The 23,440-nt window shown below is 58.8% G+C and overlaps 1 protein-coding gene, 1 long non-coding RNA gene and 1 other non-coding gene across 5 annotated transcripts; 1 reads left to right on the forward strand and 2 right to left on the reverse strand.

Annotated features, from left to right (window-relative positions):
• The first annotated feature begins 1,659 nt into the window (after positions 1–1,659).
• On the forward strand, positions 1,660–20,736 carry DHX37 (DEAH-box helicase 37). 3 transcript variants are annotated; one of them, XM_024567038.4, is made up of 27 exons: positions 1,660–1,862; positions 3,081–3,247; positions 3,903–4,015; positions 5,222–5,570; positions 5,956–6,104; positions 6,698–6,790; positions 8,034–8,130; positions 8,933–9,046; positions 9,887–9,988; positions 10,169–10,283; positions 11,065–11,160; positions 11,332–11,414; positions 11,954–12,098; positions 12,717–12,793; positions 13,066–13,298; positions 14,095–14,206; positions 15,154–15,260; positions 15,359–15,547; positions 16,363–16,487; positions 16,564–16,680; positions 17,445–17,617; positions 18,293–18,407; positions 18,554–18,691; positions 18,878–18,972; positions 19,066–19,139; positions 19,988–20,085; positions 20,241–20,736. In XM_024567038.4, the coding sequence occupies exons 1-27, from the start codon at positions 1,757–1,759 to the stop codon at positions 20,324–20,326; spliced, it is 3,468 nt and encodes a 1,155-aa protein (XP_024422806.2). In that variant the 5' UTR covers positions 1,660–1,756; the 3' UTR covers positions 20,327–20,736. The 3 variants fall into 3 exon arrangements, with proteins under 3 accessions (XP_024422806.2, XP_053783675.1, XP_045056595.2); XM_053927700.2 differs by having other exon boundaries at positions 18,878–19,139; positions 19,988–20,104; XM_045200660.3 differs by having other exon boundaries at positions 18,878–19,139.
• On the reverse strand, positions 13,293–23,327 carry LOC123480383 (uncharacterized). Its single transcript, XR_006656370.3, has 4 exons — positions 23,171–23,327; positions 20,829–20,937; positions 18,872–19,227; positions 13,293–13,510 (listed from the first exon to the last, which is right to left on the reverse strand). It is a non-coding gene; the product is annotated as an uncharacterized lncRNA (long non-coding RNA).
• TRNAA-UGC (transfer RNA alanine (anticodon UGC)) lies at positions 21,866–21,937 on the reverse strand. Its single transcript has one exon. It is a non-coding gene; the product is annotated as a tRNA-Ala (tRNA).
• Positions 23,328–23,440: the final 113 nt, after the last annotated feature.

Below are 23,440 nucleotides of genomic sequence, written 5' to 3' on the forward strand. Positions count from 1 at the left end.
TTTTGCCAACCCAAAGTGTGAAAAATTGTATCATACTTCTGAACTTACATTTTTCTGGATTCCTGGTGAGATTTTCATATATTCATTGGCCATGTATTTTATCTTCTTTTTTTAAAGTAAACTTTTTCATTGAAGCATAGCCTCTAGAAAAATACACCAATCATGAGATGTCTCTCCATGAATGAAACAACACACAGTCAACCAACACGCATTTGGAGAAACGAAACGTTGGCATCTTCCCAGAAAGGCTCCTTCTGTCCTTTCCCATTCACTGCGACCCCCTCCAAAATTTACGGGATCCATCTTGCCTGTTTATGAACTTTATGTAAATGCGATCGCAAGTTCTGATTGGTTCCTTTTGCTCAACATTGTATTTATGAGATACATGTTGTTGTGTTTTCTTCTTGTGGTATATAATGCCCTTCCTTCCTTCCTTCCTTCCTTCCTTCCTTCCTTCCTCTCTCTCTCTCTCTCTCTCTCTCTCTCCCTCTCTCTTTCTCTCTTTCTTTCTTTTTAGAGAGAAGGGAATGGAGGGCAAAAGGGAGAGACACATCGATGTGCCCTGACTGGTAATGGAACCAGCTGTTTTTCACTTTGCAGTAAAACACACAACCCACTGAGCCACACGGGCCAGGGCTAGAATTCTCTACATTTCTTCTGGAGATAATCTTTTGGTTCACATTATCTTAGAAGAAAATGTAGGAGAATGTGCTGTGACCTACTTAATAATTTAAAAATGGGCACACTTTCTATTTAATGAAATAAACTTATTTAAATACACTGGATTGTATCGCCCTAAGCAATTAAAAACCAATGAAAACCCATTAAAATTAATATATAATCTCTGCACGTGTTCATATGTGTACCACCCAAATCCTTACACATCCCCTGTGCTTTTGTAGTGGTTTGTTTTTGTTTTGGGGAAGGAGGGGAATTCATCCAAACTCAATCGCTCTTCATTCACTCGTTCACTCGTTCTTACATTGAACAACTATTTATTGCTTACCTACTCTGCAGCCCAATCTCATTCTCGAGTCTTCAAATGTTTTTCCTGGGAGTTTTTAAAAATAACTTTATCCCTTCTAAAATTCTGAAATAACTCCTAGAGCCCTCACCTTTTTGCATGATATCAAATGTTTGCCCTTAACAAGTTAACGCTTTTAACAGGAAAAGAAGGTGACACAATACAGCCCTTCTGTCTGCAAGATAATTACGGGATTCAGAAGATATATTATTTCTGAGCGCGCTACAGACGGTGTGATGTGTGATGAGAGTTTTTAAAGCTAATAGATACCTTTTCCTTCCATTCTTCTGTCCGTGCAATGGAAATACTGGTGGCTTTTTGCTACACAACTAATGTATGTTGCAAGAATGCCAAAAAATGCAAATGAGAAACAAAAAGGAGAGAAGACGTTTGTAATTAGAGGCAGGGTTATGTTTTTAAAGGTGACAAAACACTTCCACTCCTAAAGAGCCAAATCCATAGTAGTAAATAATTCAAATTAAGAGACTCAGACTACACTAAGTGAAAAGTCTCCTGTTTAAATTGGCCCCGCCCCTTCCCCGACCAGGCCCCGCCTTTCCACAGGGCCCCACCCCCAAGCCACGCCCCCGGCGGGCGGGTTGGTCCCAGCTCTCGCGAGAGCTCAGCCCGGAAGTTTTCCGGCTTGAGCGGCAATCAGCAAGCCCACGTGGGCCGGTCCTTGGGGGTGCGCTGCTGGGGATCCCAGCAAGAGCTGAGCAGGAACTGGGCGCCATGGGGAAGCTGCGCAGGCGGTACAACGCCAAGGGGCGCCAGCAGGTGGCCCCCGGCCCCTCGCAAGGCCCCCCAGAGCCGCCCCCTGTGCTACTGGAACTGGAGGGTAAGCATCCGGGGGCTGGGTTTCGGGAGAAGGGCCACCGAGGGTCTCGCATCCAGGGCCGGCCGGTGGGGGCTGAAGGTCTCCCGGACAGTGACAGTTTATTTAATTTTACCTGAATTTGGAACAATACCTGGGGTTTCTCTCGCTTAGAGGCCAGCCCAGCGTAGAGAATTTGGGGAAGAAAATAAGTTCACTTCATCCATCCTGATGGCTTCGATTATAATCTCCTTGCCCTAAAGTCATATTTTGAGCCCAGACCTGCCTGCTCAACTCCAGGCTGCTCGACACTCCTGTTAGTAGGAGCACCTACAAAGTGCTAGGCGCTGGAAACAGGACAGAAAAGGAGATTTAAGGGGAAAAAATCCCCGCGGTACAGAGCTTAGCTGCCCCTGGGAGGAGGCAGGCAAAGGCAAACACGTGAACTATACAGACCGCTGGTGGTTGTCATTACTAAGGAGATGAACAGAAGGGGTGATTGGGCAAGTTGTGATGTTGCGCAGGATGGGGAGGGCTTCACGGAGAAAGCGTCCTTTGAGGCAAGACCTGAAGGCGGCCACAATGGCCGAGTGGAGGTGAAATTTAAAAATGGGGGCAGGGTCACCTAGGGCCTCCTGGGTCACAGCGAGGACCGTGGCTGTGGGAGATAGCCACGTTGCTTAAAAGTGTCTCATTCTTAATGACGGCCACACAGCCTCTCTTGCTGTTGACATGAACAGGTAGGGAGCCTGAGCAGTTAATAATAGGATCAGACACTGCCCGTTAGGGGCACTGCAGAGGGCGCCCCAGGGTTAGATGTCAGGCAGGAAGGGTCACGCACCAAACTGCTGCGGCAGGTTGAGTTGAAGAGGGATGTGATAGCTGAATGTAGGTCTGCATCATATACTTTCAGGCGGTGACATTTAAAAATAGGTACGTTGTAACATTGTTGTGAGAACAGCTTCCATCCCCCAGACCCGCTGAGAGCAGCCCCCACGCTGAGGAACACTTTGTTACAGTGTGTACCCACACTGGGATGGAGGGGCCCTGGCTCACAGCAGAGCCTGACCCGTGGCAGGTGCTGGGTGGATGGGTCTGCACCCCCATTCCTGTGTGGGCACTCAAGGGGTTCCCACGAAGGGCTGAAAGGGCCCCAGAGGAAACCAGCTTTAGGGGAACCCTAAGCACTGCCGGCGTCTCCTGGCCCCTGGGGCTGCAGGTCAGACAAGCGTGTCCTTTTAGATAGGGGCACGTTGAAAGGAGTCGATGCCAGCAACGCCCTCGTCCTGCCGGGGAAGAAGAAAAAGAAGACCAAGGCCCCTCCGCCGTCGAAGAAGAAGAAGCCTCTGACCAAGAAAGAGCGGAAGATGCTGCAGAAAATCTTAGAGCAGAAGGAGAAAAAGAGCCAGGTACACCTGCTGCCCCATCAGGGTCTGTGCACGGCTTTCCACACTGGAGAGAGATGGGGCAGGGGTGGGCAGGTCTGAGCCCCAAAATGCTGGCAGAGGGGAGACTAAGAAACCCTGATCTTGAGGCCTCGCCGAGTCCCATTTGATGCTCTGTCAGGGTCACCGTGCGGAGTGCTGTGACTCCAGCAGGGGACAGTCTGACGCTCGTCCCCCCGAGCACTTACTCTTCCGCGTGTCCTTTTAAAATCCGGCGCAGTGCTTTCCCCCACTGTCCTTGCCTTGTTTTCTTTCATTAAGTGCCAAACACATGTGTCGAAGCACATGTAAAATACACATAACTTCCAAAATAAGAGAAACGCTGGGCATGTCCCCACAGGCTGCTTTTTATTCAAGACAGCGTGCTGTGACAGAGCGAGGCTGAGAGAGCCTCGCTTACCCAACCCCGGACCCCGCAAGTGGTAACGCAGCCACCCCGAGCTCTCGTGGCGCGTCCGCTGGTGTAAGAACACCCCACGACAGAGTGACTGCGATTTGACCGTCAGTTTAAAAAGGCTGTTGGCGTCGGACATGCTGAATGTTGTGTAGAGTCTCACTTCCCCTTGACAAGAGACTCGTGACGCTGCCACCTGTCTGACACACCTGTGTCCCACCCCAGCGCGCACAGATGCTGCAGAAACTGAGTGAGGTCCAGGTCTCGGAGGCAGAGCTGAGGCTCTACTACACCACGTCCCAGCTGGGCACCGGGGACCGCATGTACCACGCCAGAGAGTGAGTCAGCCAACCCCTTCTGAAGCCTGTCCCGCCCAGGTGATGGCATCTTCCCGGGGCTGAGCGTTGGAAGGAAATATGTTTGCAGGGTCCTGTAATGCTCCCAGTGGGTAGAGGCCCCAGACATTGGTGTCCACCGGGTGGTCCCTTCTGGAGGCTGGAGCATCTGTCCCATGCCCCTCTGTTGGCTTCTGGTGCTGGCCGGCAGGCCTTGCAGATGGCTGTCTTTTAGACATGCCTCTCCAGTCTCTGCCCCATTGTCACATGGTGTCCTCCTGGTGTGTGTCTCCTTACGAGGGCACCAGTCCCTGGGTGTAGGGCCTACCCTAGTCCAGTGTGACCCCATCTTAATCCACACCTGCTAAAACCCTAGTTCTAAAGGAGGTCATGTTCTGAGTCTCCGGGGACCTGAATTTTGGGGGGACTCTATTCAACCCAATGTAGCCAACAGTTAAGAATCGGGAGGGCCTTGACCAGTGTGGCTCTGTGGGTTGGGCATCAACCCACAAAGAGTTTTGCTGGTTCGATTCCCAGTCAGGGCACATGCCTGGGTTACAGGCCAGGTGCCCAGTGTGGGGCGTGCAATAGGCAACCGGTCAATGTTTCTCTCCCTTTCTTTCTTCCTCCCTCCCTCTCTCACTAAAGATAAAATCTCTTTTAAAAAAAGAACGAGATTTCCCATGAAAATACAGATTCTTCCCTAGTCTTGAGCCGTTGGGCGATTCCATCACACTGCTGGCATTGCTGCAGGACCCCCGGCCTTAGGCGGAGCCCCTGGGGCCCTCCCTGAGACCCCCACTCACTGCGGTCTCACATCGGCTCGCTCTGCTGGTCTTGTTGGTGCCGGCCGGGGCCCTGTAAACACTGCTGTGCGTGGGACGACTGTGTCCCAGGCTCTCCTTGGCCCTGGGCTTAGAACAGGGCCCCAAACAAAATGCTGAACAAGCTTCCCTTCATGGCGGGGAGGGGGGACTGCGATCACACGAACACACCTCTGTCTAGCGCTGGTAAACACGAGGCAGAAGTGAACACTGGGGAAAGGGGAGACAGTTCAGGGGGAGCCCTGAGAGATGACGTTCTAGTGAGGTGAGGGCGGGAGCAAAGGCCCTGGGGCAGGCAGGGGCGGGGCCTCTGACGGTGGCTGCAGCCCAGAGCTGCCTCGGTCAGTCCCAGGGCCTTCTGTCAGACTTCTGGCTCTCCCGGCAGGAAGGCCGACGAGGTCACGGCCCAGGGTCAGGAGATCAACAGCCTCAGCGGGGCCCACCGGAAGTGCCGTCTCCAGGAGGCAGAAGAAGAGTCCGAGTCCTCGGTGGAGTCTGAAGCTGACGAGGCCCCGGCCGCCGAGCAGGTGGAGGCCGGCGCGGGAATGATGGTGCCGCAACTGCCGCCAGCTTGGCCAGGGAGCGCGGGGGAGAGCCTGGTGCCCACTGATCCGCTCCCTCCCGCTGGGACTCCTGCGGTGCCTTCAGCCCCTGTGGCCGCAGCCGCCTCCCTGGCCAGACCCCCTGCAAAGCCCGCCATCTTCGTCCCCGTGAACCGCTCCCCGGAAATGCAGGTTTGAGGCTCCGGAGTCTGTGACGAGAACGTAGGCCGCGTGGCGAGGGCCTGAGGGTGCGGAGGGGGCAACACCTGCACATATATGTCAACCTCACCAGCAACGGCTGAGTTCCTGTTTCTTGGCAGCTGCCTGGCACCAGCCGAGCTGTCCCTGAGGACGATGGGTCTTGCCTCTGAAGGGTCCCCGTCCCCAAGGCTCAAGGCTTCCACTCACCAGGGGACATGCTTAGTCCCCCGTGTCTGAGCGCTGGCCACGTGCCAGCTGCTACCTTTACGGAGACCACATCGCCCTGTATAGTCCTTGAGCAAGGTCCCCTTATGCCCTCTGCCACTCTGCAGGGGCCCCGCCCCCACTCCCCAGCGCTGACTTCCTCTCTCTGCAGCAAGAACGCCTGAAGCTCCCGATTCTCTCTGAAGAGCAAGTGATAATGGAGGCGGTGGCCGAGCACCCCGTCGTCATTGTGTGTGGGGAGACCGGCAGCGGGAAGACCACACAGGTGCCCCAGTTTCTCTACGAAGCAGGCTACAGCAGGTGGGGGCCTAGGTGACCATGGAGATGCTGTCCCCAAAGGTCCTTACAGGCACGGTCTCCCATGGCCCAGTCCGGCCCTGCCGCGCGCCAGCTTCTCAACTGCAAGCGAGCTGCTTCCCGTCTCTGGGCCTCGTTCCGGAACCAGGGGGCGGGAGGAGTCCATGAGGTGACCCAGCTTGTGTGAGGCGCTTAGATCAGTCCCTGGCACGTGCAGCAGGGTGTCACCTGTCAGCACTTCGGGCCCATGCGGCCGGGTCCCCGAGGCCACCTCAGTTCAGCACTCCCTGCAGGGGCCAGCCTGGCCTGCTGAGCTGACCTGTCTGCACCGCCCAGACCAGAGCCTGTCCCCTTGGTAGTGGCCCTATGCCTGGCGTCCATCGCCAGGGCCTGTTGGGCCATTTGTGTGCTGGCCTATGGCCCAATCCACACTTACGGCCAAGCGATGCTCAGGTGCCCTGCCTGGTGTATGTGTCCCATGGCCCCGGTGAGGGCCACCTCTGTGCGATGAGTCCTGCCTCGGAACGGTGTGTGACGTTGGGACAGACAGTGGGGGGACAGGGCACTGCTGATGCCCTGCGTTCTCTGTCCCCCAGCGATGGCAGCATCATCGGCGTCACGGAGCCCCGCCGAGTGGCCGCTGTGGCCATGTCCCAGCGCGTGGCCAAGGAGATGAACCTGTCGCAGCGGTGAGCGTTTAGACTCTAGGGGTGCACAGGGGGGTCCTCTGGCCCTGTCCAGGGTCAGCTGTCCCAGAGGATCTGAGCAGCGTCGCAGGCCCTCATCCCTGCTGAGGGCACTCGGGGAGAGCGTCACTTCCGTCACTCCCGTACCTAAGACAGGGGTCTCCTCACGTGAGAAGGTTTTCTGCACATCAGTCGGCAGGACCCTCCTAGGCAGGGGGGTGGAGCTGGGACAGGCCAGCCAGGCCCTTAGGCTCACATCACATGTAATCTACTGAGCAGACAAATTGGCCCTTAACAGGGACCCGAGGACAACAGAGCAGCAGTGGGCACACGCCAGCGGGCAGTGGTTGGTTTTTAGCATCGCCACATCCATTGAAAGCTAGGGGTTCTGAAATGCAGACCCTCTCTTGGTGATGGGGCTGTAGGACTTGCCTCGGAGAGCAGTTGGCACGGAGCTGGGGCAGTCTTCACCAGGGAACTCAGGGGAGCAGGGGTGGCTGTCCCCTGCCATCTGAAGTCAGAAGGCACAGACGCTGTGGACAGATTTGCCTTGGCCGTGTTCTCTGGCTGAGCAGCACCCTCCGGGCTCCAGGCCACGTTGGGGTGACTTGCTGGTTTGCACGTTTCAACTTCCCGCTGTGAAAAGGACGAACCTGTACAAAGGGAGGACGGCTAGGACAATGGGCCCCGTGTACCCAAGGCCCAGGCTCAGTGACGGTCAGCTCTGTACCCCTCTCCTGCCCCAGCTGAGGAGAAGTCCCAGTGGCACATCATGGCACCGCAGCATTTGCTATGTGGGTCGGACACGTCGGTCAAGATTTTTTATTTATTTATTTATTTTTCCTTTTTCAACCAAGACTTTTTAAAAAACAGGACTCTTTAAAACACAACCGCAGTGCCCTGACGGCCACGCAGCGTCCCTGCCCTGTGTCCCGCAGCCCGTGTTCGGGCCCCCCTGCCTGTCTCTCAGCAAAGCTCTTCCAGGCAGCGGGTCAGTCGGGCTCCAGCCAGCGTCCCCGCTCGTGTTTGGTCGGCATGCTCTTCAGTTGGCCGTGCCAGCTGCCTTCCCCTTCGCGCCGGGGAGGGAGAGCAGGTGGGCAGGTGTCTGGGCCTTCTTGGGGGTCCTGGCCCTTGGCCGCCCACCCACTGGGGCCAGGCCTTCTCCGCTGCCAGCCTTGAACTGGCCACGAGGCTGCAGCCCCAACCAGTGAGACCTCTGGGGGACTCACCTGCCCTGGGCCCACAGGGTCGTCTCCTATCAGATCCGATACGAAGGGAACGTGACTGAAGAGACCAGAATCAAGTTCATGACGGACGGCGTGCTGCTCAAGGAAATCCAGAAGGTGGGTTGCTCCTCCAGTCTCAGAAGGCAAGGCCGATGCGTGCAGGCAGCCTGGGGTGAGGGCGTCGCCGCACGCGTAAGCAGCTGCCGTCCGTGCCAACGGCTGCATGACCTTGGGCCAGTCACTTAAGCTCTCTGGGCCTTAGTGTCTCGATCTGCAAGCAGGTGCCTCCCTCACGTAAAGGTTTTGCAGCAGCAGTTGGAGAGTGCGGGAGAGCACCTTAGCACCTCGTTACACGTGGGCTCGAGCTTTTATCATGGCTGGGTTCGCAGACCTGTGCAGCAGCCACATGCCCACCGCTCCTCACTGACTGTGTGACCTCCCCCTGCCCAGGGTCGGGAGGGCAGAGGTGACTCTTCCTCACACTCAGGAAGGCGGCCGTGAGCTCCCTTTGGGGTCTGACGGCCCCTTTCCGTGGGGTGTACAGTGGTCCAGGTAGTTGCCCTTGGTCCCCACCCCACATCTCACGTGCAGTTCCCGCCCTCTGCGGCCCATGGGCATCTGCGCCTGGTAGCTCCGATCTAATAAATAGTAGCTGCCCTTTCTCTGCCCGGCCCCGGCCCCTGGGCACTTCACAGGCAGTCACTGTCATTGAAACTCCCCCAGAACCCCATGAGGTGATCGCTGTTGACCCCACTGCGCAAATGAAGGCGCTGAGGCCCGGGGCAGGGGAGTCACCGGCCAGGACCTCCGGCGGAGCGCTCCGGAAGGAGTGCCTGCTGTCAGAGGGGATCCCTGAGTGGGAGTTCAGGGGTGTGAAGTGTCCCCAGGTGGCACCATGCTGCTGGTCTCCACCCGCCAGGACTTCCTGCTGCTGAAGTACAAGGTGGTGATCATCGACGAGGCGCACGAGCGCAGCGTGTACACGGACATCCTCATCGGCCTCCTGTCCCGCATCACGTCTCTCCGGGCGAAGGTAGGGCGGGAGGCGGGGTGCCAGGAGCCCCTTGTCCCAAGGCCAATAACCAGGCTGCTGCTGGGACAAGGTCCCCAGGCCCAGGGCCGGACTGCGGGTCTTGGTGTAGCAGCCCATGCGGGAGTCCTGGGTCCGGCCTCAGAGACTGTCGTCATCCCCTCCATCCAAAGTTAGGGGCTCCAGCGAGGAGCGTGTGGTCGGCCAGGCCCCACTGGGTTTGGCTTAAGGCCCCAGCCAAGTGTTCGGGATCCAGAAATGGGACCGCTGGCCATGGCCTGGAGTTCCGAGTCTGATCTGTGTGCTCAGTGCCCGGCCCAGGGTCAACCCCTGCCACCCCCACCCCCAAGGGGCCTGCTGGGTCAGGGAACACCAGCTTGGGGTGGTGGCCTCCCAGGCCGGCTGGGAAGAGGACACGCTACTCTGTCTGAGTCTCAGGCACAGAGTGCTCGTGAGACAGACGGCAGTTACGTGTGTGGTGTGCCGGCCAGCCCCTCTGGGCTTCATTTAAAGAGGCGCTGTGAGCCGGCCCTGCAGGAAGTGGTGAGGGGGTAGGGCTGGAGGAAGTGAGGGGATGGGAGTGAGGCTGGGAGGTTGCAGTGGGGGGACCCGAGGGTCATGCTGCCATTGCAGCTTAACTTTGGGGACATTAAGGACCCCCTTGAAGGAGCCACCACCCTGGGAGAGGAGGATCCTGCTCTCGACTCACTTCCCCTATGTTTTCTGGCATCTCTGGCAACCCAGACGGAGGCTGAGGGGTCGGGACTGCCAGGACGCTGGGGGCCAGCAGTCTGCCCGGCCCTGGGCAGCCGCGGGTCACTAAGCCTGTCGTCCATCCCACAGAGGCTCAAGCCACTGAAGCTGCTCATCATGTCGGCCACGCTGCGGGTGGAGGACTTCACCCAGAACCAGCGGCTCTTTCCCAAGCCACCCCCCGTCATCAAGGTGACGCTCTGGCCAGGGTCTCGGGCAGCAGGGCGGGCAGGATCTTGTCAGCTTCGACAGTAAGGACACTGGTAGTAAGGAAGTGCCCTAGCAGTGGACGGAAGCCTAGTGGTCAGAGAGTCCAGGAAGGGGGAGGGACCAAGCCTGGGCTGAAGCTCGTCCCTCGGGCGTCTGTCACAGGTGAAGTCCCGGCAGTTCCCGGTGACAGTGCATTTTAACAAGCGGACGCCGCTGGAAGACTACAGTGGCGAGTGCTTCCGAAAGGTGTGCAAGATCCACCGCATGCTGCCTGCAGGTGAGGCCCCTCCAGGCGCACGGAGGCAGGCAGCGGGGCTCCGCCCTCCTCTGAGTGGTTCGGAGGTTTCTTGTCCTTGTTACTCAGTTTCCTCCCCGGTTCCAGGGTGATTATAGCACCTGCGCTGCCGAGCTCCACCCCAACTTTTGTGAGGCTTCAGTGACTAACGGGGGGGGGGGGGGGGGCCTGTCCACATCTGACCAGGCAGGGGTCAGCTGGCACAGGTGCCTGCAGCCCCAGGTCCCCCAGCACTTGCTCCGTCACAGGATTTACCTGAAGTTGCTCCTGAAGCTGGCTTCCCCTTCCCTGTCTCCGCAGATTTACCTGTTCTGCGCAGTTCATGTACTAAATAGGACCACGCAGTGTGGCCTTTTGTGTCTGTCTCAGCATCATGTTCTCAAGGTTCATCCACGCTGTGGCCAGGGTCAGAGCTTTAGTCCTTTTCACGGAAGGACCACCTTCTGTCTAACCTTTCACCCTTCGAGGGGCGCTGGGTCGCTTCTTCCTCTTTAGCTGCCATGGGCAGGTTCTGGTTTGCACCCCTCCTTCCCGATCTCCTTACCGTGGAGCTGCCGGGTCGGGCTAGATGGTAGCTGTGGAATCCCCGTCCCGCCACACTCAGTCTGGGAGGTGGCTGCCAGTGCCCGTCCATGTCTCCTGGTTCGACGGGTCCTCCTCACTCATGGCCGGCCCTCAGCGCCACAGCTGAGCCGGTGGTCGTGGCTACGTCGGTGTTTGCTGCGTGGGTGAACGGCTAACAGAGGCCTTGTTCTTCCCGCAGGCGGCATCCTGGTGTTCCTGACGGGGCAGGCCGAGGTGCACGCCCTGTGTCGCCGGCTCCGGAGGGCCTTCCCGCACGCCAGGCCCCGGCCGCCAGGTAACCGGGAGACTGGGCACTCAGGGGCCCCACGTACCTGTGTAAGAGCTGCTCCTTTGTCTGCCCACCTGTCCCCCTGATGAAGGCCACCAGCATGGTGACCCTGCTCTGCACAGTGAAGTAGCGTGAGCCACAGGGTGTCTTCTTCCCTGATCAGCTCACCTTTTCCAGAAAAAGAAGAACAGAAGGACTCGGTAGAAGAAACAAGGAAGTTTAAGAAGTCTCGGGCGAGGGCGAGGAAGGCCCAGGTGGCGGTAGGTATAGGGTGGCAGGGGCTTCTGAAGCTACCTGGCCTGTGTGGTGGCCACCACCCCCTCCCTGACCCCCTGCAGGGCTGTGTACATGGAAATTTGGTTGAAGAGAAACAAAACTAAGGTCCTCCTCCCCAGTCGTCACTCATTCTGGGTGCCCAGGGGCCACTGCAGGTGCTGGGGACAACGTCGGCCACCACGGGCCCAGCCCCTCCCTACTGTGGAGGGACTCCTGTTGAAAGCGCTGCCCCAGAGGCCCTAGGGCCAGCCAAGACATGGAACACCAAGACTGCCCGTTCTGCAGTCCTGGAGGAAGCTTCCGGAGGCGGGGTCCTGCATTCTTTCTGTGTGTGAGCGAATCATCCTATGATCATCCCCCATTTTTAGACGAGGCAGCCCAGGCAGAAAGGGGTTATGTGGTCTGCCGTGGGTGCGTGGCTCGTGGTAGCAGAGCTGGGCGTTGTCCATGTTTTTCCTGCTCATGACAAGTTTCTGCGCGTGGTCACCTACAGCCTGTGGTGCTGACGTCTTGTTTTCCATAGGCGTTGCCCCAGATCAGCTTGGACAGTTATTCAGTGCTGCCAGTGGGCGAAGGTGACGAGGACAGGGAAGCAGAAATGGATGACGAGGAGGCGGCCCTGGGCTCCGACCTTGACCTGGACCTGGGGGATGATGGAGCAGACGGAGGTGCAGCCCCCACACATGTGCATTCAGCTCAAGCGCTCAGCAGGCGTCCACTGAGCCCCTGCTCTCTGATGCCCCTGGGGGCTCTGGGTCACGGGATGTGACCTCGAGTTTCTGCCTCTCGCCCGAGTTGAGCCCTGCTGCTTCCTGGCCCCCGACAGGCCCTCGAGGGTTTGCTGTGTGGGTTGTAACGGGGTGACACCCCTGGGCTCAGCATAGCTGGGGGAGCGCACGCCTCCATGCCACCTGGGGGGAGTGTCCTCCTCCAGAGGGTGCTTCCACATGGAGACAGCCCCAGTGCCGTCCCTGTCCAGCCCAGGCTGCACGGGGCAGCCCGAGGGCACCCCAGCCAACTCCAGGGCCCCGTATAAGGAAGGGAGTCCACGGTGGGCCAGGCGATCCCCGTCTGGTCAAGCTGTGGGGCTGGGGAGAGCCCTGGGGGCCCCTCAGCCCTCCCTCCACCCAGGCTTGGCCTCCCTGTCTGCTTTACTGGGACTGAGGGCTGCGCCCCTGGCAGTGTGGCTGGCACAGGGGCCTCTCCGACAGCGTGGGCATGGGCAGGCTGAGGCCAACTCCTGCTGGGGGTGCCAGGGTAGCAGTGGGTCTCTGCCTCCTCTGCAGGTGAGCAGCCGGACGCCTCACTCCCCCTGTATGTGCTTCCGCTTTACTCTCTGCTGGCCCCAGAGAAGCAAGCCCAGGTAACGGGCTGAGGCCAGGGCAGGTGCTTGGCCAGGGAGCCCCCCACGGGTAGCGGGATGGGGGCAGAGCAGGTGCTGGGCCATCCAACTGGTCAGCTGGGTGGTCAGCATTTAGCTTAGGAGCATCGTGGCTGGGGCCTCTCCAACCTGGTCACCTCCCGGCCGTGCACAGCCTGGCCAGCCTCTCTGATGGGAGAAACCGCTGGCTCTGCCCCTACACGAACTCTTTCCTGATTCTGGCGGGTTTTTCGCGGCCTCTGCTGCCATCCTAGGTCTTCCAGCCTCCCCCGGAGGGGACTCGTCTGTGTGTTGTGGCCACCAATGTGGCCGAGACGTCCCTCACCATCCCAGGCATCAAGTACGTGGTGGACTGTGGGAAGGTCAAGAAGCGGCACTACGACCGAGTGACCGGCGTGTCCTCCTTCCGCATCTCCTGGATCTCCCAGGCCTCAGCGGACCAGCGGGCTGGCCGTGCGGGCCGGACGGAGCCCGGCCACTGCTACAGGTGAGGCACCCCGGGCCCTCGCCAGGGACGCTGGGGTCGCTCTGCGGCAGCCACACCCTGAGGAGCGGGAGACGTGGGTCCTACGTCCCTGTGTGGAGACTGTCTTCAGGGTGCTCCTTTCTCTCTGGCCTCCAGATGCCTTCTTTCTTCACTCTGCTGCTGCTGCCACCGCAGTCCGGCCCTTTGCTTTTGTGTTTGTGTGTGTTTGACGACTTTATTTAATTGATTTTAAAGAGAGAAAGAGGGAAAACAGAGAGAGATATCGATCAGTTGCCTCTTGCACGCCCCCAACTTGGGACCTGGCCCTCGACCCAGGCACATGTCCTGACTGGGAATTGAACCCGCGACCTCTTAGTTCTCAAGCCAGCTGGCGCTCAGTACACACCAGCCAGGGCCCTTCTTTGGGGGTTTTTTGCCGAGTTGTGAGAGCCCTTCACGTCATGTGGGTATTGGGTCCTTGTCGAAGGTGACATTGGTGGGGGTTTTCTCTCACTCTGCACTGTTACTCTTTAAAGCTTCGTTGCTGTTTTTTCCAACGTTGTTATAAATCACAAAAAAAGGAAACTTGAGAAACTACTCAGAGAAAACCAGTGAGGAATGGCTGATTACCACGCGCCAGGCCCTGTGTGATAAACTCTGCGTGTGATGCCTCAAGCCCTCCCCCGCCTGCATGCGGCAGCCCCTATAGCATTCAGCCCTGGTCTCGGGCGAGTTCCGACGTGAGGGCAGGGGCAGGGCATCCGAGCGTCCTCTCGCCCACTCAGGGTTCTGAGCTGCTGGACCCTGCCTTCCTCAGGCTCTATTCGTCCGCTGTTTTCGGGGACTTCGAGCCCTTCCCTCCCCCAGAGATCACCCGGAGGCCCGTCGAAGACCTGGTCCTGCAGATGAAAGCTCTGGACGTCGAAAAGGTCAGCGCAGCCCCCGGCCCAGCCGTCACCCCGCTGTGCTACAGCACCCCGGTGTCGGGTGTGCTGGGCTAGGGTGGCCCCGGCCCCCCGTGGGCTGGCTCCTCTTCGCTGTGGCCCAGGGGGCCTGGGAGCTGAGCCCGGTGGTCTAGCCCAGACGCACGCAGACAGGGACTCCTCCTGTATCTCTCTGTTCCGGTGTCACAGAGTGTCCTTGGAGTCTTCAGTGTGGGGGCGGGGCCACCCGCTCCAGCAGCCGTGGCGCAGTCCGGGACAGGAGCCCCGCACCCAGAGGGCACCCCACACCTGTTAGGACTGGTTCCCCATTCGTTCTTCCCCAGCCCTGGGCGACCGCAGGCCTGCTTCCTGGCTCCGCGTCTGTCTGTTCTGGACACTCCACGTCAGTGGAGTCACAGCGCGCGTCCTCCTGTGATGGGCCTCTCACTCAGCCTCGTGTTTTAGTGTCTCCCGGGCCGCAGTGTGGGTCACTGCCTTGTTCCCTTTTATGGCCAAATCACGTTCCGGCGTGCACATGGACCTCATGTCTCTCCGCTCCCCAGCTGGTGGACACTGGGCCGCTGTGAGCAGGGGTGGCTGGGGGTCTACGAGAACCCTTGTTTTGCATCGGTCATTCTTTCTGAGGAGCCACCATCCCCGTCCCCTTGCCATTCTAGTGCCTGGGGACACTTGCTCGAGTCTGCAGCCCCTTCTGGTTGAGCAAGAGCCTGGGGCGGCAGAGCCTGTCTTGCTTTCCTGCATCCCCACTGCCCAGAGCAGCCCCTGGCCCAAGGACTTAGAAAGCCTGGGGCCCCTTGAGTGTCCAGGCCCCTGCGTCCGATTGGCGAGCATGGTGCTCAGAGGACAGCCTGGCCTCGCTCCCTCTCGCAGCCACCGTGCTCGCTCCTTGGTACTCACTCCCATCTCCCGCCCACGTCCTTCCCCGTGTCCAGGTGGTCAACTTCCCCTTCCCGACCCCGCCCTCTGTGGAGGCCCTCATGGCCGCTGAGGAGCTGCTGATCGCGCTGGGGGCCCTGCAGGCGCCCCCGAAAACGGACAGGTAGCTGGGGGTGGGGGCAGAGAGGCCAGTGCCCGTCGAGTCCTCGGCCCCTCTGTCTCCCGAGCCAACCCGCCTGCCTGGCCTCCCCCCTGCTGCAGGGTGAAGCAGCTGCAGAGGTCAAGGCTGAGCTGCCCCATCACCGCACTGGGCAGGACAATGGCCACATTCCCCGTGGCGCCCCGCTACGCCAAGATGCTGGCGCTGAGCCAGCAGCACGGCTGCCTGCCCTACGCCATCACCCTGGTGGCTGCCATGACCGTCCGGGAGCTGTTCGAGGAGCTGGACAGGTGGGGCTGGGCACTGGGACCATGCCCAGGCCTAGCGGGGCCGCCCTCAGCTGACAGGCGGCCCGGAGCCCGGCTTGCGGGGAGATAACTGGCTCGTCGGGTGGCCTTGCACAAGACCCTCGTCCCCTCCACACCCACCGGTCTTCTGATGTCTGCATAATCTGTTATTCGGACAATGCTGACATCAGGGCTCGGGAGCATGAGGGCTGAGAGCCCCGACCCTGGGCCAGACTGCTAGGGTTCAAACCTCCCTCTGCCACTTCCAACCTGTGTGACCCTGGAAAGGTGGCTTCACCTCTCTGTGCTCATCTTCCCCACCTGGACGGTGGATGGGGGTGAGGCACTAAGGGTCCCGGCGTTGCTGTGTGGGTCAGATTAGTAAAATGAGTGAAGGACTAAAGACCGGGCCTCACTCATCTGGAGCACCAGCTGCTGTTTTTGGGTGGGGGGACTGTGACAGCGACTCGTTGTCCAGCCCACACCAGGGGGCGGGTTCCGCAGCTGTCGGGACCCCTCGCTGTGATTTATAAACAGCGCAGTAATACGCCATGTCGTCCTTGGTTGGGCTGTTTCTTTGCATCACTCTCCACGTGCAGTTGCCGGGTGGGACACCTGCCCAGTGTTTATCTTGCTGGCTGCCGCAGGTGAACTTGGGGGTGAATTTTGAGCTGGAGCCTAAGACCTCAATCGTGGTAGGGACCCCACCAGGCAACGTCTTTGTCCCTAAGCCTCCGAGCCTGTTCTGAGGTTGAAGATGTGCACCCTGCCCCTGCACCCTTGGCCAGGGCAGTAGCTGGGGGCGCATTGTGTTACAGGCCAGCCGCCAGTGACCAGGAGCTGGCCCGGCTGAAGAGCAAGCGGGCCCGGGTGGCCCAAGTGAAGAGGATCTGGGCTGGACAAGGGGCTTCCCTGAAACTTGGAGACCTCATGGTGCTGCTGGGTGTGTGTTGGGCGTGGAGGAGGAGGGGAGGGCCAGTGGGGGGCAGCGAGTGAGCGCACCCCTCCCTCTTCCCCAGGCGCTGTGGGAGCCTGCGAGTATGCAGGCTGCTCACCCCAGTTCTGTGAGGCCAACGGGCTGCGGTACAAGGCCATGGCAGAGATCCGGCGCCTGCGAGGCCAGCTGACCACTGCAGGTATGTTCCCAACACCAGCCTCTGGGACCCCTGGGCTCCCCGCCCACGGGCAGCCCCAGCAGAGAACGTGGCCCTTTCGGAGATCAAAGTGGTTCTGAGCGGCATTGTCCATGTGCGGCTGCTCCGCAGTGATTACCAGCTCTACGTTTGCAAATTCACCTGCTCGCTAAAACGCATTCATGACCCCAAGCCAGTACTCGGCGCCTTGGAGGTCCTTGGAGGACACGCACATGCTCTTCCATCAGCCTGTCTCTCAGTCTTGTCCTTCTCGTGATGACGTCCCTCTCATCACCCTCTGTCCCTGGCTCTGGTTTAGACCAGCTGCCCCTGGGCCCACCCCATCCTGGGCTCCCCCACTCCCAAGTAGGGCCCAGCCTTGGCTCACGGGGTACACAGGGTCCACGCATCTCTGGGCTACTGTCCTACCACCCGTGGCACGTGGTGGTGTCCTCAACGCTACCTCGTGGGCTGAGCTAGCAGTCAGAGCTTCGTTCACATCCGCTTTCCAGGCAGGCGGAAGGGGCAGGCCTCGGCCAGTGAAACCCAGAGGTTTTGGGGTTTTGTCCTAAGGAGGAGGACTCAGCTGTGGGGCGAGCAGCTGGCTGGGCCCTGTGAGGCCTGTCTGCCTGCAGCTGCGGTGCGGAGGGGCCACAGTCAGCAGCTGCTGAGGTGGAGCTTGGTGCTGAGGGGTGTGGGGCCTTCAAAGAGGTCAGCGTGTAGCCAGCCCCACGCCCGCATGTCCTCATGCCTGGCACCCCTTGCAGTGAACACCGTGTGCCCCGAAGCTGGGCTCTTCGTGGACCCCAAGATGCAGCCACCTTCCGAGAGCCAGGTGACTTACCTGCAGCAGATCGTGATGGCAGGCCTGGGAGACCACCTGGCCCGCAGGGTCCAGAGCGAGGATCTTCTGGATGACAAGTGGAGGAACGCCTACAAGGTTGGGCGCTGGCTTGGGGGATGGGCAGCGTGGTGGTCGCCGCACCTGGGGCTCCTGCCCTTCCCTGCCCTCTGTCTGTCCTGCTGGCCTGGTGCCAGCTGTGGGTGTGGTCAGCACACCTGAGAGGACAGCAGGCGGGAGCAGGGGAGGGAATCCAGGGTCCGGGTGGGCCTGTCCTCAGCCGTGGTCCCCACCATGGAACAGGGCGGTGTGCACAGTGTGGTCACAGCTCCCTTTGGTCACGAGCTTCGCCCCAGCTGTGCTTTTACATCCGCTTAACTTGAGACCCAAATCACACACCGTACGGCCCGCTTTGTTAAAGTGCCGGCCGGCGGCTTTCAGTAGATTCACAGGATGGGCGGCCCAAGTACAGTCAGTCTCAGAACTACTGTCGTTGCCCCATCTGCTCATTTCCCCGCTCCCTGAAACCACGTTCCGAGTATTTCCCACAGACAGGATCGTGCAACTTGTGGCCTTTTATGTCCGGCTTCTCTGCACCAGCACCCGTCCATGTGTCTGGGTCTTCCCACGGCTGAACACCACTCCCCGGGGGGTGCGCCGTGCACGGGCCACTCCTCCGCTGTCCCGGCCGAGCTTGCAGCTGGGTTCACGTGCGCTCGCCTCACCGGGTGCTTGTGTCTCCTGGACTCAGGCCCACTCACCCTTTCTCCACAGACCCCTCTGCTCGATGACCCTGTCTTCATCCACCCCAGTTCCGTCCTTTTCAGAGAGCTCCCCGACTTTGTGGTCTACCAGGAAATTGTGGAGACCACCAAGATGTACATGAAAGGTAGCAAAGCTGGTGGCCGGCCTCTGGCCTGACCCACTGTGGCCCTGGTGAGCTGTGTCTCCAGGGCCGTGGTGGGGAGAACACCCTAGCCCTTCCCAGGCTGCAGGGCCCACTCTGACCCCTGCCCTCCTCCCCCCGGGCCCCAGGAGTCTCGACTGTGGAGGTCCAGTGGATCCCAGTCCTGCTGCCTTCCTACTGCCAGTTCGACAAGCCCCTGGAGGAGCCGCCCCCTGCCTATTGCCCCGAGAAGGGGCGGGTGCTGTGTCACCGGGCCAGCCTATTCTGTGAGTCGGGTGACCTCCTGGTGGCTTTGGCTCATATGTGGTCCCGTGCCGTGCACTAGGAGACGTGTGTCTCAGATGGTGTCACCCCAAACTGCCTGTCCCTCTCTTGGATGGGGCCCAGGGCTCAGTAGCAGACTGGGGAGACTGTGGGGTCTATCATAGCCCCTCACTGGCTCCTACCTCCAGATCGTGTCGGCTGGCCACTCCCCGCTGTCCAGGTGGATTTTCCAGAAGGCCTCGACTGCTACAAGCACTTTGCTCGCTTTCTGCTGGAAGGGCAGGTAGGCGACTGGGTGGTTCCCCTTGCCCCTTCCTTGGTGTCGTGGGTGGATGGTGAGCCTAGGACCTCTCCCTGGCCTGTGATCTCTCCTCAGGTCTTCCCCAAGCTGGCCTCCTACCAGGGCTGTCTGCTGTCCAGCCCCAGCACAATGCTGAAGACATGGGCTAGGTACGGCCTTTCCTGGGTGCATCGGGGTGGCAGGTGACGGCACAAGCTGCTATTGGTGTTCCGGGCCACTGTGACGAATTGCCATCAACTAAGAGGCATAAAACAATAGAAATACATTCTCTTGTAGTTCCGCAGGCCAGAAGTTCAAAATCAAGCTTTCAGTAGGACTATGCTTCTCCCAAAGGCTCCAGGGGAGGGTCTTCCTGCCTCTCCCAGCTCCTGGTGGCTCCAGGTGTTCCCTGGCTGATGGCCAAGTCACTTGGATCTCTGCCTCTGTACTCACGTGGCTGTCCCCTCTGGCCTCTTATAAGGCCCACTCCAATCCTGCGTGACCTCGTCTTAATCAGTTATACCTCCAAAGACCCTCTTTCCAAATAAGATCATACTCTGAGGTTCTAGGTGAAATGGGCTTTTAAGGAGACACTGGTCATCCCAATATAGAGCTGCTGGGTGCCAGCAGGAGGTACCCTGCGTGCCTGAGCCCCGGGGGCTCCCTGCCAGCTGAGCCCAGGCCCACCTGCACCCCACCTGTCATCACCTGATCACCTCTGCCCCTGCCCCTCCCCTTCTGCTTTCTTTCTGCTCATGGACACCCCCGAGAAGACACCTGCCCCTTCCTGAGGCTGGTTTCCCTGACAGTGTGGGGGGCTTGAAAGCAGGCAGGTGCTCCCAGGGACATGACTGGGGCATGGTGCCCGGTGTCCTGCCAGCAGATGGCTTGAGCACCCTCTCAGGGCTGGGCCAGTTCTCCTGCTGGGAGGCCCCTTCACCCTCCCGGACAGGGCTGGCCTGGCCATGGCCAGCCTGTGGGTGGCATGATGGCTCACACCCCACATCCCTGCCCACAGGCTGCAGCCCAGGACGGAGAGCCTTCTGAGAGCCCTTGTTGCTGAGACAGCCAACTGCCGAGATGCCTTGCTGGTTGCTTGGAAGAAAAACCCCAAATGTGGGTTTGACCGTGGAAGGTGCCCCCTGGCCAAGGGGTTGGGAGTGGGTGGGATGGGGCTTGCCAGGGCAACCCAGGCATGGTAGGAGGCTCTGCCCTGCAGCAGGTGGCTGGGCACAGAGCCGCTCTGACACTGTCCTCCTGCCCCTCTGCAGACCTGCTGGCTGAGTACTGCGAGTGGCTTCCCCAGGCTGTGCACGCCGACGTCGAGAAAGCCTGGCCACCGACCTCCAACCACTGACCTGATACTGGCCGCAGGGCCGAGGACTGGTCTGGGGACCGAGGCAGGTGACAGCAGCCTGTTTCTGGCATGGTCACCCAGGTCTGTCCAGAAACCCTTGCTCATCTTGGCCCGACTCTGGACACAGTTTGCGGCCCCCTGGGCAGTCTGTCCCGGGGGTGGCTTTTTTAGCGACTTTGTTACGGGGCAGATGATGGTTTACCTCGCGTGCTGGTCCCCTTTCTAAACGTGCTCTGTGGGCCACATTAGTCTTGTGTGGAGCAGCGGGGCTGGAGGGCGCGGCCTCAGAGAGCACCCTCCCTACAGCACGCAGGGCCCCAGGCTGCTCGCCCTCTCCTGTGGAGGGGGTGTAAGGAGGGCTGTCTCTGCCGTCATCAGCTCCCCTTGCTATAATAAACCTTGGCGTAGAAGTCTTGTGAGTCCTAGTGAAGTGGAATGCGGGGTGGTCTGGGGCGCCCACCGTCCCCCACATGTGTATTGAAGCTTGCCGATGGCCACTCACCAGCCTGTCGGTGCTGGCCGCTTGGCACTGGGAACCTTCCGGGGTGGCTCAGTTCCTCTCACTTCCACTTGGGTGTTTTTCCTAAATCCGTTTGTGCTGATATCACAATCTAAATGCCAAAGTTTAATAATGTAATTACATAAGGAAGCCAAAATAAAGACGACATGTTTAATATTCCCAAACTATTCACTTCCCCAGCCTGGTAGCTGACCTCAGTGTGCCCCCAACTAGATCTCCCTTTGGCTCTCCACGACCCCCACCCCCTGACCCTCACCTCCTGCCTGGACCAATTGGGCTTCCTGGCGAGTCTGGCGTCCCTCCTGTGGGCACATGGTGTATTCTCCACATAGCCACCAAAGGGAGCCTTTAAACCAAAATCTGACCATATTCTGGCACAGCAGGCTTTCCAGTATCTCGGAAGATTGAAACCCCTGCTTCCTTAATGCTGTAAACCATGCACAGAGTCTTTCTGTCTCTGCAACACAGAGCTCACCCTACCCCCTCAACCTCAGGGCCCTGGCACCTGCCCTCTCCTGTGTTTCTGCAGACAGGCACCCATGACAAGGTGTCTCCAGCAGTGCCCCCACGCAACCTTCCTTCTTCCGCCTCCGTCTCATCCCCTTTAGACTCATGTAACTTACCTGCTTGCTGTTAGACTCTGAACTGGAGGATCAAGCCCAGGAAGGCTGAGAAGCCTGGGCCTGTCTCAGGATGCCAGGGTACTTGAACTTGCCTGGGCACACAGTAGGTGCACCATGCATGCACTTACCTGACATAAGGGTCACTGAATGACCCGTTTTCCTGCCTGATGAACCAGGAGTGTTAGCTTAAAACATGCAGATCGTTCACCCCCTCAACTACCCAAATTGGACTCTCCAGTGGAGGGATCTGTGTATGTGTGATCGGGTCCCAGGAGTGTCTATCAGCGTTCAGGTCTCCAAGGGAGCTTCCTACTCAGGTCTGCTGATGAGGGGCGTTTGGGTCTCCTCTCCTGACAGGCTCCCACGGATTAACCCACCGATTTAGAGGATCAAAAGTGGAGATGCCGGGGATTGAACCCGGGGCCTCATACATGCAAAGCATGCGCTCTACCACTGAGCTACATCCCCAGATTTTGGGATTTATGTGAGCATAGAAATCCACAGCTTTTCTCGCTCGAAGAAATGTCTTTCTAAATGCTCAGTGTCTCCATCGATTCACGCAGGGCTTTCCGTGACCCCTCAGAACCCACCAGCCCACCGGCCAAACATTGCACTTGCAAAGGCCCGGCCGGGAGTGGGCGGGAGCGGTAGGAAGAGAACACCATACCTATATAGACCAACGGGAAAACCCACACCTAGGACTCGTCCTCGTTAGTGTAGTGGTGAGTATCCCCACCTGTCACGCAGGAGACCGGGGTTTGATTCCCCGACGGGGAGGCCCGAGAGCATTATTTTAAATGCGTGCCCGCAGCTGTCTCCACAAATCTAAAGATTAGCGCGCTCCCACTACATAAGCTTCCCACTTGGGGCACTCCCACTTTGGGTACGTAATATACGTCTCGAGTATTTTCGTATTTCTGCTCCTGATCAATAACCAACTATTACAGCGCTTTCATCACGGTTCGGGCTGTGTTCATCAGCGTTTACAACCTTACCGGTAGGAGCTGCGGATCACGTTGGACAGATGATATAGCTTGCCCAATGTCACTTACGTCGCGATCTACTCTAGACACTGGTCACCTCTGGGGAGAAGGTGCGAGCGACTCCTTGACTTTACATTCTTATCTTTCTGGACTGTTTATTTTTCTTTCTCCCTCCCTCCTTCCTTTCCTCGCTTTCTTTCCCCATTTCCTTGCCACCCCCCCTTCCCTTTGTTTCCTTCCTTTCTTATTCCATTTTTATCAGAAAGATACACTTAATAGTTTTTGAAGAACTGCTGTGCGTTAATGAAGAACAGCAGCAGGAGTCCCCTGCAGCCCCCCAACTTGCTCCACTGCCGAAAGAGTACAGAATATGCCACTTCGCGTTTACATTATTTTGAGCCGAAGGCCCTTGACAAACAGCAAATGCAGGGTGAGGCTTTCGGTGAAGTCCCCTTTATCTGCCTAATGACAGATCCTCGAAAGGAACTCAGCTGTCACACCACAGTCCCTCCCCAGGGATGACGGACTTGTCACAGGACAGGAGACCAGAACTAGAGGACACACCCTGAGGAACTCTGTCACAAATGGTCATACTTCCCACGTGCAATCAGAAGAAAATCCAAGCCCTTCACCTCGGAGGCTAGCGAGATCTGGCCTCTGCCCGCGTCTTTGTCCTTCCCGCGTACCCTGTCCCCCTGCCCCCCTGCCCCCTCCTGACCTTTTTTCCACGCTGACTCTCATTCCTTCGTCGCCAACCTCGACCCAGCCTTAGGGCTTTGCACAGGCTGTCCCTTCTGTCTGAGAGCCTTTCATTGCCCTGTTCTTTCCAGCTCCCCATTTCTCTCACTGCCGCATCCCCCGTACTCGATCCCATCACTACAGTTTATTTATGGAGGAGCCAGGTGCTCACATACCCTTATGAAATGACTTCACACCAGGGAGGATATCCGCCCCCACCCTGCATTTCCCAAAGGGAAGGGAGGCAGGG

The sequence above is a fragment of the Desmodus rotundus genome, chromosome 7 (assembly GCF_022682495.2).
Source record: "Desmodus rotundus isolate HL8 chromosome 7, HLdesRot8A.1, whole genome shotgun sequence".
NCBI classification, from domain to species: Eukaryota; Metazoa; Chordata; class Mammalia; order Chiroptera; family Phyllostomidae; genus Desmodus; species Desmodus rotundus.